Source organism: Aricia agestis, chromosome 11 (genome assembly GCF_905147365.1).
Source record: "Aricia agestis chromosome 11, ilAriAges1.1, whole genome shotgun sequence".
In the NCBI taxonomy this organism is placed as follows: Eukaryota; Metazoa; Arthropoda; class Insecta; order Lepidoptera; family Lycaenidae; genus Aricia; species Aricia agestis.
The window spans coordinates 7682679-7697110 of record NC_056416.1 but is presented as its reverse complement, the minus strand read 5'-3'; the positions used below and the strand labels follow the sequence as shown (position 1 = coordinate 7697110).

The window sequence follows — 14432 nt, the reverse complement described above, 5'->3', positions numbered from 1 at the left end:
TCGTTGAACATACATAAAAATATATCCACAGGCGAACGTCTAGACTCCTCCTGTTTGGAAGTCGCTTCAAAATAATTGTAATAAAATATTATGATATTTTATAATATGTATTAATTTAAGAATAAAATATAATATACTATGTGTGTTGTTTACTTTCAACGTTTACTTTCAATGTAAGGACTGATTTACCAGATAGATTTTACCTGAGTAATAAATAAGTAACTTTATAATGTGAGTGTAAATTATTTATCCCTATAAGAACCTCATGTCATAACATATCCGACGATTGAAAAATCATTCCAAAAGAAAATGTGTATCTACTTTTCAATCATCACCTTTTTTTGCCAATTAAAATTTATGATACCTAATTTGAAATACAAATCTATCAAAGTTGCATATTATTTATTTCTTATAGAAACTCAGGTAAAATAACTCGAACGGACTAAACTATCGATAGCAAAATACTATACTATCGATAGTAAAATATACATCACTAGCACACGCACACATTGACAGATCAAAAATGGTCACGCATTTTCGAGTTGTCAGGTGGTCTTTACGACAGTATATATTATGTCTATGGAGAAAGGTCACACCTACCGTTCGGTCAGTCAGGCCTTACGTGTGTCGGCTTCCGTGGTTCATCGTAACTTTCAACGCTTCAGAGAGACTGGATCTTACGTTCGGAGACGAGAATAAGGCAGATATCGGGTGACATCTACCTTTCCCACCCAGGGTATTATCTCGAGCACTCCTTTCTACCCAAAGCTGGAGTGTGTGTGTATATCAGAGATGATATCAGCTCTCGCCGCCTCAGCAATCTTGAGGTCATGGACCTATCAAACTTATGGCTCCGCATAGATTGCGACGACCACCCTCGCGTCTATGCGTGCCTATATAGGTCCCATAGTGGTGACCCCGAGACGGACCGACTCTTGGAGCACCTACAAGCTGCTTCAGATTTTGTGCAGCGGCAGATCCCATCCGCAGAGATCATAATACTTGGCGACTTTAATGCCCACCACGCCGACTGGCTCAATTCCAGTAAAACTGATCACGCGGGGAGATCTGTCTGCAACTTTGCCCTTGCGAACGACTTGACACAACTGGTTACTACGCCTACGCGAATCCCAGATGTGGATGGTCAGAATCCTTCCTTGTTGGACCTCCTACTGACTTCAAATCCTGACGGCTACCAAATATCCGTAACCGCACCACTTGGTTCATCGGATCATTGCCTTGTTTGGAGTTCTGTGCCACTTACGACGGTGTTAAGACAGCGCGCTGTTAAATACCGTCGTGTGTGGCACTATAAGTCAGCAGACTGGGATGGGATGCGGTCGTTTTTTGCATCCTATCCTTGGGGGCACGTGTGCTTCTCGCCGGATGATCTCGACAACACTGCCAACTCTGTTGCCGATGTGGTGATGCAGTGGATGGAACTTTTCATTCCAACCTCTGTAGTGCCAACTGGCGGCAGATTTCGTCCCTGGTTTGGTTCATCCCCCAAAAAAGCTTCTCGCCGGAAGCAGGAGGCTTACCAATCCTGGGCCAACGCAGTGTCTGCTCGGGATTTAAATACCAGCACATATAAAAAGGAGTACAACCTTGCCTCTAGGTCCCTCAAGAAAGAGATTACTCGGGCAAAGCAACAGCACGTCAATAGAATTGGCAAGAGACTTGAGCGCCTCCCCTCGGGAACCCGTGCATTCTGGTCTCTGGCCAAAGCTATTGAAGGAAATTTCTGCAAGCCAACCCTACCATCCCTACACGTAGGAAATGGATCGTTGGCCCAGGACGCAAAAGACAAAGCCGATCTTCTGGGCAAGCTCTTTGCGTCAAACTCGACCCTGGGTGACGGGGGGCAGAAACCGCCGACCATACCGCGATGCACGAGCATCATGTCGGATATACGGTTTCATCAGCGCTCAGTGCGAAAAGCCCTCTGTTCCCTTGATATCCAAAAGTCGAGTGGGCCTGACGGAATCCCGCCTATTGTGTTGAAAAAGTGTGCTCCAGAGTTGGCTCCGGTCTTGACGCGACTTTTTCGGCTCTCCTATTCCACTGGCATCGTCCCGGCTTCCTGGAAGACAGCCTTGGTGCACCCGATCCCCAAAAAAGGTGATCGCTCAAATCCTTCCAACTACAGACCAATCGCTATAACCTCTCTCTTCTCGAAGATAATGGAATCCATTATCAATAGCCAGCTTCTTCGATACTTGGACGGCCAGGGATTGCTAAGCGACAAACAATACGGGTTCCGTAAGGGTCGCTCGGCTGGTGATCTCTTGGCATACCTGACTCATCGTTGGGCTCAGGCAATTGAGTCGAAGGGAGAGGCATTGGCTGTTAGTTTGGACATTGCGAAGGCCTTCGATCGGGTTTGGCATAAAGCGCTGCTATCAAAGCTTCCATCATACGGGCTGCCCGAGAAATTATGTAAGTGGGTCACTAGTTTCTTAGCAGACAGAAGCATAAAGGTCGTAGTTGACGGCGAATGCTCGGAAACTCAGTCTGTTAATGCTGGTGTCCCTCAGGGCTGTGTGCTATCGCCTACTCTATTCATACTGCATATCAATGACATGTTACAAACCAAAGGCATTCATTGCTATGCGGATGATAGTACAGGTGATGCTGTATATACCGGCTCCCCTAATATTTCTCGGCAAAATGTCACTGAGAGTCGAAACGAACTTGTGTCTAAGGTGGAGAATTCATTGGAGAAGGTCTCTGAATGGGGTAGACGTAACTTAGTCCAATTCAACCCCGCCAAGACAACAACAAGTCTGCGCGTTCACCACTAAAAAGTCACCAATGGTCGTTTATCCTCGTTTCGACGGCACATCTTTAACCATCTCCCCTAGCATTGAGATACTTGGCGTCAACATATCGAGCGAAGTCCAGTTTCGATATCATCTTGAGGGTAAGGCCAAATTAGCCTCGAAGAAGCTTGGCGTTCTTAACAGAGCGAGACAGTACTTCAGTCCGGACCAACGCCTACAACTCTACAAGGCGCAGGTTCGGCCTCATATGGAATATTGTTCTCATCTCTGGGCAGGGGCGCCAAAATACCAACTGCTCCCTCTGGATCGTATCCAACGAAGGGCTGCTCGAATTGTTGACTGCCATAGTGTTTCAAACAGCTTGGACCCCCTGGAATTACGCCGAGATGTTGCTTCACTCTGCATCCTCTATCGGTTGTATCACGGGGAGTGCTCTGAGGAATTGTTCGGAATCATACCACCTGTAACTTTTCGCTATCGTCCCACGCGAAAAACATACCATCCTCATCACCTTGATGAGTGGCAGTCTTCCACAGTGCGTTTTTCGCGTAACTTTCTGCCGCGCACTGTAAAACTCTGGAATGGGCTGTCACCAGCAGTATTTCCGGACCGATACGACCTGCAAACCTTCAAGAAAAGAGCGTATACCCTCTTAAAAGGCCGGCAACGCACCTGCAGCTCTTCTGATGTTGCGAGTGTCCATGGGCGACGGTAGTTGCTTACCATCAGGTGACCCGTTTGCTCGTTTGCCCCCTTATTTAATAAAAAAAAAAAAAAAAAAAAAAAGACAATGGTTCAGGATGACCATTTTGTAAGGAAACAAAACTTAAGAAATCGACCTCAAACTGCTATGCAGACACGAAACCTGTCGGAACAGGTCCAAGATGAACGTGTAAGTGATTGTACAGTAAGAAGAAGATTCAAAGAAGTTAAATTAAACTCAAAAGTGCCAGCAAGGGCACCAAAACTTGAGACAGGACACCGAAGAGCCAGGCTAAGATTTGCGCGTGAACATCAAAATTAGACAAGCGAGTGAAATCTTGTGCTGTACAGTGATGGGAGCAAATTCTGTGTACATTGTATTGACAGGCGATAAAGAATGTGGATAAATCATAAGAAAAGCTACAGGCCATCAAACTTACCGGAAACAGTGGCCTATGATGCAGGCTTCGTAATGGTTTGGAGTTGCATATGATTTGGAGCCCGCATGGAGCTGATGATTATAGATGATGGTACTTTGACAGTACAGGGCTATAGCACCGACATCCTGGAACTGCATGGTGTGCCTTTTACACAGTTTTAGGTAGTAATTTCAATTTTATGTGCGTCCATAGAGTAAGAAAATCGGGCATTATTACCTAAACGATGCTGGCGTAGCCCAGGTGGAGAGGCCAGCGTGGTCTACGGATATGGATCCGATTGAAAACGTGTGGCACATCAATGGGTGAACGGTACGAGTTAAAACTCCAGCTCCAAAATGTGTACAGGAGCTCGAGTTAACGCTAGTGGAGGAGTAGGAGAATATCCCACAGGAAATGATTGACAATTAAAATGCAAGCATGGAATGGCATATCCAGGCCCTCTTGAGATCCATAGAAGGCATTACACGCTTTTAACATGGCATTTCTTTAATAAAAATGGAGAATTTATCTTAAAAACTTACTACTGAAATTTCAAAGATTTTCTTAATTTTTTTATTTTTGCTGATTTTTTTCTATTTTTAACGTTTTTATGCCCTAAATTTATATAAAATTTCTTTTTAATAATCAATTAGTAAATAAATAAATAAATATATAAAAATCAGTGAACAATTTAAAAAAAATTGAAAATTTTGTTATGTTCCTCTAATTTTGCCGGTGTGTTTATATTGATATCAAAAATGTTTTTTTTTTATATTAAATAAAAAAAAACATTTTTGCCTATTTTATCTCTATTTATTATAGTACATAGAGACAAAATAGGCAAATATGGTTTTTTTATATAGGAGCCTCCTTAATTTTAATAAAACTATTTAATTTATTTTAAGTTTATTAATTATTATTTAAGTTGCCATTATTGATATCGGGCAAAAGTTACCAAAAAATCGGACAAATACTAGTTGTACTCGCGCACGAAGTGTTTACAGTTTATTTTAATTTTACCATCAATTATTATTATTATTAAAGTATGTATACAACTGAGTATTTTGGGAACATTTCAAGAGCCTATTTTTTCGCGATATATCAAAATCAAAAATATTTTTATTCAGAGTAATTTTTTTACAAAAACTTAACCGAACGTCGATACTACGGTGCCTACCACCGGTTCGGGAACTAGCCCGGCGAGAAGAACCGGCGTAAGAAACTCGCACGGGGCCATCTTTTACTAAAAAGATGGAAAATTACAATTTAAAACATATACAGTACTGGAATGTACATGCAAGCATCGTAATGACGTCATCACGTCTAGTTAATTAGACTGTGTTATATAACAATATTATGACTTAGAGCTATTTACAATAGGAATTATAAAAAACTAGCTGTTGCACGCGACTTCGTCCGCGTGGACTTCAGTTTATAGCGCGCGATGTCAACAAAATTGGTGTCAAAAGCTTTTATAAAAAAAACCCTGGTACCCCTTAAATCAAAACAGCTGTGCAATGTGCATATAATATTTCATTTTTTAAAATTAAACTTTATATATTATGCCAAATTTTAAAGCTTATTTAGCCCCCCAATTACACAACTTTACCCATAAACTATTTATCATTGATAGGTTTAAGGTTACGTCACTGTATATAATACTAGCTGTTGCCCGCGACTTCGTCCGCGTGGACTTCAGTTTATAGCGCGCGATGTCAACAAAATTTGTGTCAAAAGCTTTTATAAAAAAAAACCCTGGTACCCCTTAAATCAAAACAGCTGTGCAGTGTGCACATAATATTTCATTTTTTTTAAATTAAACTTTATATATTATGCCAAATTTTAAAGCTTATTTAGCCCCCTTAACTTTACCCATAAACTATTTATCATTGATAGGTTTAAGGTTACGTCACTGTATAATGTATATTATAATATTAAGTACTGACTTATTAAATAACGTAGAAAAGAAATAACAATCGAAAAAAATCGGGACTCGAAGGTATGATGATACCACCTCTTATAGAAAGATGTTAGTCAAGCGTTAGCGCGATGTAAAAGACGCACGACGCCATCTAGTATGAATTTTTGGAACTAACTTAATTTGAACAAATTTTCGTATTTTCACCCCCTTACAACCTTTTTTTCCAGTAAAAAAGTAGCCTATGTCCTTTCTCAGGCTTCAGACTATCTGTATACAAAATTTCATTACAATCGGTTCGGTAGTTTTGGCGTGAAAGCGAGACAGACAGACAGACAGACAGACAGACAGACAGACAGACAGAGATACTTTCGCATTTATAATATTAGTATAGATTATTAAATCTGGTAAGTACTAATACCTGCTGATAAGTAGTTTGGCATGGTTTGTACCAGCGCAACGTTACTATTGCATATTTTTAGATTAAAAAGTAGTTATTGTAAGATAATAATAATTGTAGTAGTCAGACATACGATATCGCGGACTTTTACGTTGATATTAATGTCCTCTATAAGACTATAGTACATCACTTTGCGATAAGTAAGTATAGTCTATAATTTATAAAGCATAAGCAAGAAGGAATATTTTGGTAGATTTTTCACACAATAATTATTAACACTTAATACGGTTCCCTTTTTTCTCTCATTAAATATAGCCTATATTCAGCAGAAATAGTGTGGATTAAAAAATATGCATTAATACTTCCATCGTGCATCGGCATCGTGGGTATCGCAGACACAATAGATCTTCAATTGTTATGCTGGCAGCCGGCTGCCGCTATTGGAGATTTATAGTTAAAGAAATTAATGAATTATAATAGCAATCAAAAATAATAGTCATTCAAAACTTATTTTAAAAAGTTCTAAAAATACTACTTTCGTAGTCATAACTTTTAAAGCTTTTTTGAAATTAGGATTATAATAATGAAGCACGATAGTCTATATCAAATCAATAAAGCAGCACCCGGCTGTCGCATAACTATTGAAAATCTATTGTGTCTGCGATTCCCACGATCGAGGTAATATTTACGTGGACTCTCCGGGCGAGTCTGTGGCACTGATAATTAAATCTCTCCCCTAGGTACCGCACGCACACCCGCGCATCGCGCCTTGACGCCCAATTCGCAACGTGCAGCAGAAATCGTAATATTTTAATTTCGCCATAACATTAAAACCAAACGTCCAATTTTAATCATTCAAAGACCAAATATTATCTACATTAACTGTACTTAGTGATGAAATAATTTATTTTGATAAGGGTCAATAGCATGATTTAAATAAACGCATTTAAATATAGTCCAAAAAAAATTCTAGATTTTTTAATAAAAAAATGGTTATTGTGCCTCACTCAACATAGATAGGTATAGTGTGTCGCGGACTTTTTTGTAGATATTTAAAAGATCTATAATTACTTAGAACATTTTATGCCTCTATCTTTTATAGTTTAGGCAGCGTACGCAAAATAAGTAACTTTTCTGGTTGATTTTTTAAACCTTGCGTCCGAAAATCCCAAATATCTTACGGAACCTTATATTTTTCCAAAATAAAAATTAGCCTATGTTCAGCAGAAATAATGCAGGATTCCAATGGTAAAAGAATTTTTCAAATCGGTCCAGTAGTTTCGGAGCCTATTCGACTCAAACAAACAAACAAACAAACAAACAAAAAATCAAATCTTTCCTCTTTATAATAGTAGTGTAGATAGTGTAGATAAAGTACTGACTTATTAAATAACGTAAAATAATAAAAACAATCGAAAAAAATCGAAATTTTAATGTGTAATGATACCACCTGTTAAAGAAAGATGTTGGGCAAGCGTTAGCGCGATGTAAGAGACGCGCGGCGCCATCTAGTATGAATTTTTGGAACTAACTTAATTTGAACAAATTTTCGTATTTTCACCCTCTTACAACCCTTTTTTCCGGTAAAAAAGTAGCCCATGTCCTTTCTCAGGCTTTAGACTATCTGTATACAAAATTTTATTACAATCGGTTCGGTAGTTTTGGCGTGAAAGCGAGACAGACAGACAGACAGAGATACTTTCGCATTTATAATATTAGTATAGATATAGATTTACTAGTAGCCTGTAAGAACCACCCTATTCCCAAGGTGTGTTGTCGTCGATGAAATCATTGATTTTATAATAAGCTTTAGTACACAAACGTTCTTTTACTAAGTTTTTAAATTTATTGATAGAGAGATTTTGAACGTTTTCTGGGATTCTATTGTACAGGCGTATACACTGGTCTTTAAAAGATTTGCTGACTTTGCTGAGTCTGATCACTGGTATTTCTAATTTGTTCTTATTCCTAGTGTTAAAACAATGATTGTCGCTTTTCTTTTTGAAATTATTTAAGTTCTTTCTTACATACTACGTTATCCAAAACATATTGAGATGCGACGGTCAGAATATTTATTTCCTTAAACTTTTCTCTTAAGGATTCACACGATGACATCTTATAAATAGAACGTATGGCTCGCTTCTGCAGCACGAATATTGAATTAATGCCCGCTGCATTTCCCCATAGAAGGATTCCATAGGACATAATGCTGTGGAAGTAACTAAAGTAAACAAGTCGCGCTGTTTCTACATCAGTTATTTTTCTGATTTTTTAACAGCATATGCTGCAGAACTGAGCCTATCCGCCAGATTTGCAATATGCGGACCCCACCGTAATTTACTGTCTAAAGTTATACCTAGGAAAACAGTGGTGTCCACTAATTTAATTTTCTCATCATTTAATAGTACATTGGTTTGTACTTGTCTAACAATTGGCAAACTGAACTTTAAACATTTCGTTTTGTTAGAATTTAATAGTAAATTATTAGCATTAAACAATTGTACTATTTTTGAGAGAGCACTATTTACCTCGTCGTAATTATATTGTTGTTGCTTCACATTAAAAAATTTAAAAATTATCGAGACCGATATTGATATTTTTTCAAATATCGATGTATCGATATATCGATATTTTCTTTCAATTTCGACATCCCTATAATACGACACTTTGACAGTTTATGTACCTCGGAGAACCGGAACATAAAATGGCGGACCGGCCACAGTATTTTGATTTGGTAGAGACCAAGCCGAGTCCACTTATAAAGGTCAATGGCGCTACTGGTAAAGGAGAACTGTCAAAAATGACGTTTTTGTATGATAGAAGCGTTAGTTCATAAACAGCCTTGTCGAACTCTACTAGGGATGCGAATATTGTGACTTCTGAGATCATGTCAATGAGATGTCGATGTCACTGACTGTCAATAATTGTCATGTCAGTACCATTGGGCGTTTTCACAGTGTGACATGACTGCGACGATAACGACACGACACGATAGACCATAAACTTATAATGCATAAACCAACAAAGAGTGCGAGAGAGAAGAAAATCCTTTATGGAATTATAACAAGATGAAAAGAGAGAGGCAGTCTAATGAAAATTGTAACAACTTTTATTTGACAGGTCGTCAAAAGTCGTCAATCGTTTTTATGCCCTTTCGGTAACGCCGGGCTTGTACGTTGACTGTACATTATTTCAAAAAGTACAGTTGCTAGGGGCTGGGCGCCATATAACTTTTTTACCTACTCACTAAGGGCTATCTAATGGTATATATTTCTCTCTCTAATGGTATCTCTGTTAAAACTTATACTAAAATGCCCATGATCCTTTGATCCATATCATTTTCTTGAAAATAAAAAATAAAGGAGATATAGCTAAAAAAAATTGGACCTTCAAACACACACACATGGGATTTGGTCGAGTTTTTTAATTTAAGCTAATTGTGACCTCCTCTAAACACTGGTGCAAAAACATCTGATCTGATATAATTACTTAATTTAAAAAAAATCTAGTACTCTACTGGGATAATCACTACCTACCTGAGATCACTACGAATGAACTTATCAGATGTTTTATTGTGCTCTATGTTAATATATATAATATATTATCTCTATGCATCAGATGGAGTTTTATTATGTTACTATTAAGTAAGATATGTACTTACCTAAATATAAAACAAAAATATTATAAACCAACTAGCTGTCCCGGCAAACGTTTCTTTGCCATATACATTATTTTGCCCGTATTATTTTATTGAAGTGACTAAATAAGTATGTCACCATGGCAACGTCCATCGCTTTTCCGTCGCACAAACAATGGTCGCCGTCAGTCTCGAGTTGTAATTATTTACTATTTTGTTGAATAAATCAACAAATGCACTTATCAATATAAAAAGTACCCAGTAGCCGATTCTCAGACCCACTGAATATGCATATAAAATCTGGATAAAATCAGTAAAGCCATTTCGGAGGAGTACGCGGTCTAACATTGTGACTAGATGAAGCCATGTACATAATATAAGTACATATAATATCTATAATAATATAAGTACGGACTTTTTATTAGGTCTGAGGTACGACCGTTCAACATACAAGCATGAATAACAAAAATAATTGACCAATTGGTGAAGCGATGAGCGATTTACAATTGATAAGAATTACGGATTGTATCTTTGGGATTATAAACTTTTCGTACTGGGTTTAAGGTCCTTATCCCTTTTGCTTTTATTCATTTTTCAACCTTTGTATCTTTGATGTGTTAACCGGGGTAATCAACACATCCGCAATGATGCAATTACAGTAGAATCTGTGTTGTACTATGTTCATATTTATATTTTATATTTAAGAATATTTCAGTGGTATAATAATATAGAAAAAATGCTTATAATATTTAAAAATAATAAGAATATTACAGGTAATTATCATAACCTAAATTCGCACCTTTGGTGCAAACATGGGACAGTGGCTAAATATTCTAAATAATCGGCCAAGTGCGAGTCGGACTCGCGCACGAAGAGTTCCGTACCGTTATAGAGCAAAATAGGCCAAAAATGTGTTTTTTAGGGAGCCCCCCTTAAATTTTTATTTTATTTTAATATGATATTATTATTTATTATCAAAAAACACATAATATAATTGAGGATTTTATGAAAATTTCCTACATGTTGCCATTATGGATTACGAGCTAAAAATACCAAAAAAATCACGTTTGTCGTATGGGAGATAAATTAAATGTTAAATATTAACTTTATTTTGATTTTAGTATTTATTGTTGGCTGTTGCTAGTCTCATATCTGATGAATAAAATAAATCTTAGTCGTCCGATTACCGGATGATTAAAAATAATAATTCATCCGATTACCGGACGATTAGGATAATCTATTCGTCCGATAATCGGACGACTAAAATTTATTTTATTCATCCGGTAATCGGACGACTAGACACTTAGTTTATTGTTATAGCGGCACTAAAATACATAATCTGTGAAAATTTCAGAAGTCTAGCTATAGCGGTTCTTGAGATACAGCCTAGAGAGAGACAGACAGACAGACGGACAGACATCGAAGTCTTAGTAATAGGGTCCCGTTTTTACCCTTTGGGTACGGAACCCTAAAAATTTCATTAATACTACAAATATCGATGTGTTAGCTGCCATTTAATTATTATTATTCCTTATGGCTTCGCCGTAATCAGCTAAAATAATAAAATTTAATTCCTGGGTATTTATTGTTTAAATAAATTGTTGAATGTACCATGTAGGTACGGCTAGTGAATAAATCAAAATATGATAGGGAGCAAATACATTATAACTACAAGGTTGCCCACGATTTTGTTTAACGCAGGAAAATGTATGTTTTTAGCGGTAGGTATTCTATTTTGCCCGTATGAAGACACTAGAATCAGTCCGTTCACCGATGATGCCTAAAACGTTTATGGTAACATTTGTATGTGTATGGTCACTAAACATAATATCAAGCCTTAATAATATTATAATGTGCAATCTAGATAGAACTCAAAATCATTAAAAGACGTAAAAATTTGTAGTAGTTCGTAGGTACAACATTATTTTTTACATTTTTGTAATTTAAGTGCGACGAGTAAAAAGGTCAGCTAATTATAGTACAAGTTATTGATCGTTAGAGTCGTAACTCGTAACCAAACTCTATTATGCGCGTGTCAAACACGAATTCTTAAAATAGTGTACACCCTAGTGGATAATGATTTTATAGAGCACAATATACGTTGTACATCCAACGACCGCATTCGAAAAACAAGCTGTGAAAAGCAAACATATACTCTGTGAGTGTTACGGTTTATTTCTGTGTTATAATATATTTTTTAATGCGTAAAAATGAATAAGCGTCTACTGTTTACCTTTTTGTTAATATTTTATTTGACAATTAATGCTGATACGAAGAAACTATCGAGAAGCCGAAGCTCGAGTTCAAGTCGTGGATCCAGCAGAAAAACAAATTCATATCCTCAACCAGCACCAACATCGTTGAGTAAACCACAAGCTTCTGCACCTAAACCAACGCTTTTTGGGTGGCAAGAAAAACCAGCGCAAAAAACACAAACCTACTCTTCAAAACAATCGAAGCCTCGAACTTCCGAACATTCATATCCTTCAAGTAATACCGGACTTTCTGGCAATAATCAACCAAAGAAGTCAACTTATGAAGAAAATGTTCAAAGAAGTAATGCACCAGTTCAGCAAAGTGTACCTTCATCAAATAATCAAATGAGTCATTCATATCCTGCTTCTAAAGGTCTTTCCGGTGATTCTAGCCCTGGCTCAGGGTATCCACAAGGATCTGGTTTATCTGGACAAGGAACGAACCTAAATGCAAACCGACCTCAGAGTCCTTATCCTTCATCAAATGGTCTCTCAGGACATTCTTCGTCGAATATGGGACATGGACAGGTACAAGGAATGCCAAACACAAACGTAGCACCGCCTCCATATCAAGCCAATAACCCTGGAAATTCTTATAGAGCGCCTGGAAACGGAGGTTACTCGAACGTAAACAATCAATACCAAGGCGCACCATCACCGTACTCTAGTGGTAACCATTACAATCATCCTCAAGGACCCCCTCCACCTTATAATAGTGGACATAATAACTATGGTGGATATGGAAACCCCGGAAGTTCTGGAGCACAAATGCCAGGATACTTTGGAAACTATAATAGTGGAAAAGGTTTTGGAGGAGTAGGGCGTAGTGGCAGTACATTGGCTGGAGTGGGATTGGCGGGAGCCGGTATTGGAACGGTATTAACTGGCTTAGCTCTTTGGAACTTAGCGCGATCGACGGGACATCATCACCATACTGTTATTTATGACAATCGAGGTCAACCTATTGCAGTCGCTCCTGATAATAGTACTGTGCCAGTAGTGGACCCAATATTAGGAGATTTAGTCAACTGTACATTGACAATTACCAATGATGAAAAATCTGAAGTACTGGCTATACCATGTTCGATTGCTACATCTTTTACGCCAGATGCTGATGTCAAAGATCTAGGTGTTGATAGTAATACTAATAATAAAACTAAGTGTATAATCACTGTCGTAACCAAATCAGAAAAAGAATTTATGACCACAATACCATGTTCGATTCTTCTCAATACGGCTGCTGAGAATAATGTGACAGAGCCTATAATAGATCAAACAGCAAACGTTACAGATATTATTATAAGTACAACAACAGATGTCGTTCTAACGCCCAACCAGTTACTAGCAGCAGACCAACCACTAAATCTTAATAAATCCCAAGATATTCCTGATGAACCAAAGCTAGACACCAATAATAATTGTTCACCTGAACCAGGTGAAAAACGTGATCCAATAAATCCGTGTTTCGGTATTAATCACAATCTTACTGTCATACCCTTAGAAACGTCCACTAACGATACAAATAATAACTAATTTAAACTAAAACATAGGTAGCTGAAGACTAATTGGTAATAAAAAATAAGTTCCAAGTACGTTAAGTACCAATAATATAAAAGTCCCTAGAAATAATTTTCTAAGTGATATTATAATCTTTTGTCTGCATGTAGCCAATTTACTCTTTATTGATAAATAAACATATTTTATGTACACAATGATTGTTTGCATTTTTCTCAGTTACATTCTACGTATAACTATGATATTTAAATCCATACTAATATTATAAATGCGAAAGTATCTCTGTCTGTCTGTCTGTCTGTCTCGCTTTCACGCCAAAACTACTGAACCGATTGCAATGAAATTTTGTACACAGTTATTCTAGAGTCTGAGAAAGGACATAGGCTACATTTTGATGTGGGAAAATATCTTATTTCCATGAAAATATCGATGAAAATTAATTCGAATTGCGCGTGGCCAGCGCTCATCCCGGGGGTCCTGGGTTCGAGTCCCGCAGGCGGAACAAAAAGTTTTCAATGTTCCTGGGACTTGGATGTGTATTAAAATAATATTTCAAAAATCTTAAATATATTTTATGTATAATATTATAAAAAATCCAGAAATATATCGATGCAATGAACATTTTAGTTCTAATACGATTCAACAGATGGCGTTTTATTTTTTACTAACATAGAACTAATCATACTTATTAGTTATTATGTTTTTGTTTATAGTTTTTAATATGTTAGAATATTATGTTTAATAATATTATAACGTGGTATAATAATAATCAATCTATCTTATCTTATAGAATATCTTATATA

General features: G+C 37.2%; 1 protein-coding gene across 1 annotated transcript; it reads left to right on the top strand.

Moving 5' to 3' along the window:
- The first annotated feature begins 11926 nt into the window (after positions 1 to 11926).
- On the top strand, positions 11927 to 13801 carry LOC121731788 (flocculation protein FLO11-like). Its single transcript, XM_042121414.1, has one exon. The coding sequence runs from the start codon at positions 12070 to 12072 to the stop codon at positions 13645 to 13647; it is 1578 nt and encodes a 525-aa protein (XP_041977348.1). The 5' UTR covers positions 11927 to 12069; the 3' UTR covers positions 13648 to 13801.
- The last annotated feature ends 631 nt before the right edge of the window (positions 13802 to 14432 follow it).

Coding starts and splice junctions, on each gene's coding strand:
- LOC121731788 (XM_042121414.1), top strand. CDS start 12,070: ATGAATAAGCGTCTACTGTTTACCTTTTTGTTAATATTTTATTTGACA.